Here is a 1327-nt window from a genome sequence, read left to right on the forward strand (position 1 = left end):
CTCCCCGCCACCGCCGCCGCCGCTCCGCCCGCCGTCGCCCGCCGGCGGCGCGGCGCCCGCGACGCGCGCCTTGAGCGCGAACACGCCCTGCCGCAGCCGCACCACTCCCTGGTCGGCGCTGCAGGCGCTGGATATAGCGCTACGCGCCGCCTTCATGTCCGGCCAGCTGGACACCTGGCCGCGACGCTCCATCTCCTCGTAGATCTCCCCGACCGACATGCCGTTTGCATCGGACCTGTCGACCAGAACCTCGAACATCATGCGCTTGGCCGTGCCCGGCTTGATGCGGCGCGCCATTTCCTCGACGCTCTCCACGTCATCGGCCGGCGCGGGCGCGGCGCACTGCTGCTGCTGCTGCTGCTGCTGCTGCTGCTGCTGCTGCGACTGCTGCGGATGCACCAGCTGGTTCTGCACCTGCTGCGGGCCCGCCGCCGCCGCCGCGACCGCGCCGTCGCCGCAGGTCGCGCCCGCGGCCTCGTAGGCCGCAAGCGTCGCCTCGGAGCGCCCCGCTGGCATCGCGCGCGCGAGCTTAGTCACCACCTCCTGCAGGTTGAGGGTCGACCCGCAGATCTGGCGGTGCAGCGCGTCCGGCGCCATCGCGCCCAGCGACGCCAGCGGGCCCGCGACGGGGTGGCCCCGCAGCTCCGTCAGGGCGGCCTGCAGCACGAGGACCTGCTGCAGCGTCGGCGGCGCGGCGCGCGCGGGGCCGGGCGGCGTGATGAGCAGCGATGGGGCCGCCGCTAGGCGCGCTGCTGCGGATCGCGGGTGCTGTTCGCTCGGCGTGGCCACCGCCGTGGGCCCGCCACCGCACGGCGGAGTTGGCCAGATGGCCTTATAGCACGGGGCGCGGGTGTATAAGGGTAACCTATGACCTCTGCAAGCCCCTGGAGACCGCGCCACCCAACAAGGGCCACCGCGCGAGGCACAGACGACTGTCGTGCTTACCTGGCCGCTACTAGGGGCCGAGTCCATTTTTGAGCTCCCTCGCGAAACCTCACAGGGCACAGGGCAAGCTCAGACAAGCTGCCTGCTCTGCATTTCACCGCTTGAAGTTGGGCACTGACACCCCCGAGCCAAGGCGGCTGCGCCTTACGCTTAGCGTTTGGTGAACCTTTCTATCAGATAAAAATGCTCGCATCAGCCGTGATCAAGGCGACACCGATGATCTGCTGCAGTGTGTCTGGTCTATCGCAGAAGGTCGGCCAATCACAATTGATCCGCCATAATGTCATAGGTTTACACACAGCTGCGAGGCAGAACGTTAGCCATACCCGAAAGTGACACTCCCGGGATTGGCACACTATCAGTGTAGCACACGAACCTCAAT

General features: G+C 68.1%; 1 protein-coding gene across 1 annotated transcript; it reads right to left on the bottom strand.

The window, feature by feature from the left end:
* Positions 1–11: 11 nt before the first annotated feature.
* On the bottom strand, positions 12–972 carry MNEG_10813 (hypothetical protein; the record flags this gene model as incomplete). The annotated part of the gene is made up of 2 exons (XM_014040714.1): positions 12–831; positions 946–972. Coding segments are annotated over 2 exons (847 nt in total), but the record flags the coding sequence as incomplete, so codon positions are not given.
* Between the last annotated feature and the right edge of the window lie 355 nt (positions 973–1327).

Source organism: Monoraphidium neglectum (genome assembly GCF_000611645.1).
Source record: "Monoraphidium neglectum strain SAG 48.87 unplaced genomic scaffold scaffold02470, whole genome shotgun sequence".
In the NCBI taxonomy this organism is placed as follows: Eukaryota; Viridiplantae; Chlorophyta; class Chlorophyceae; order Sphaeropleales; family Selenastraceae; genus Monoraphidium; species Monoraphidium neglectum.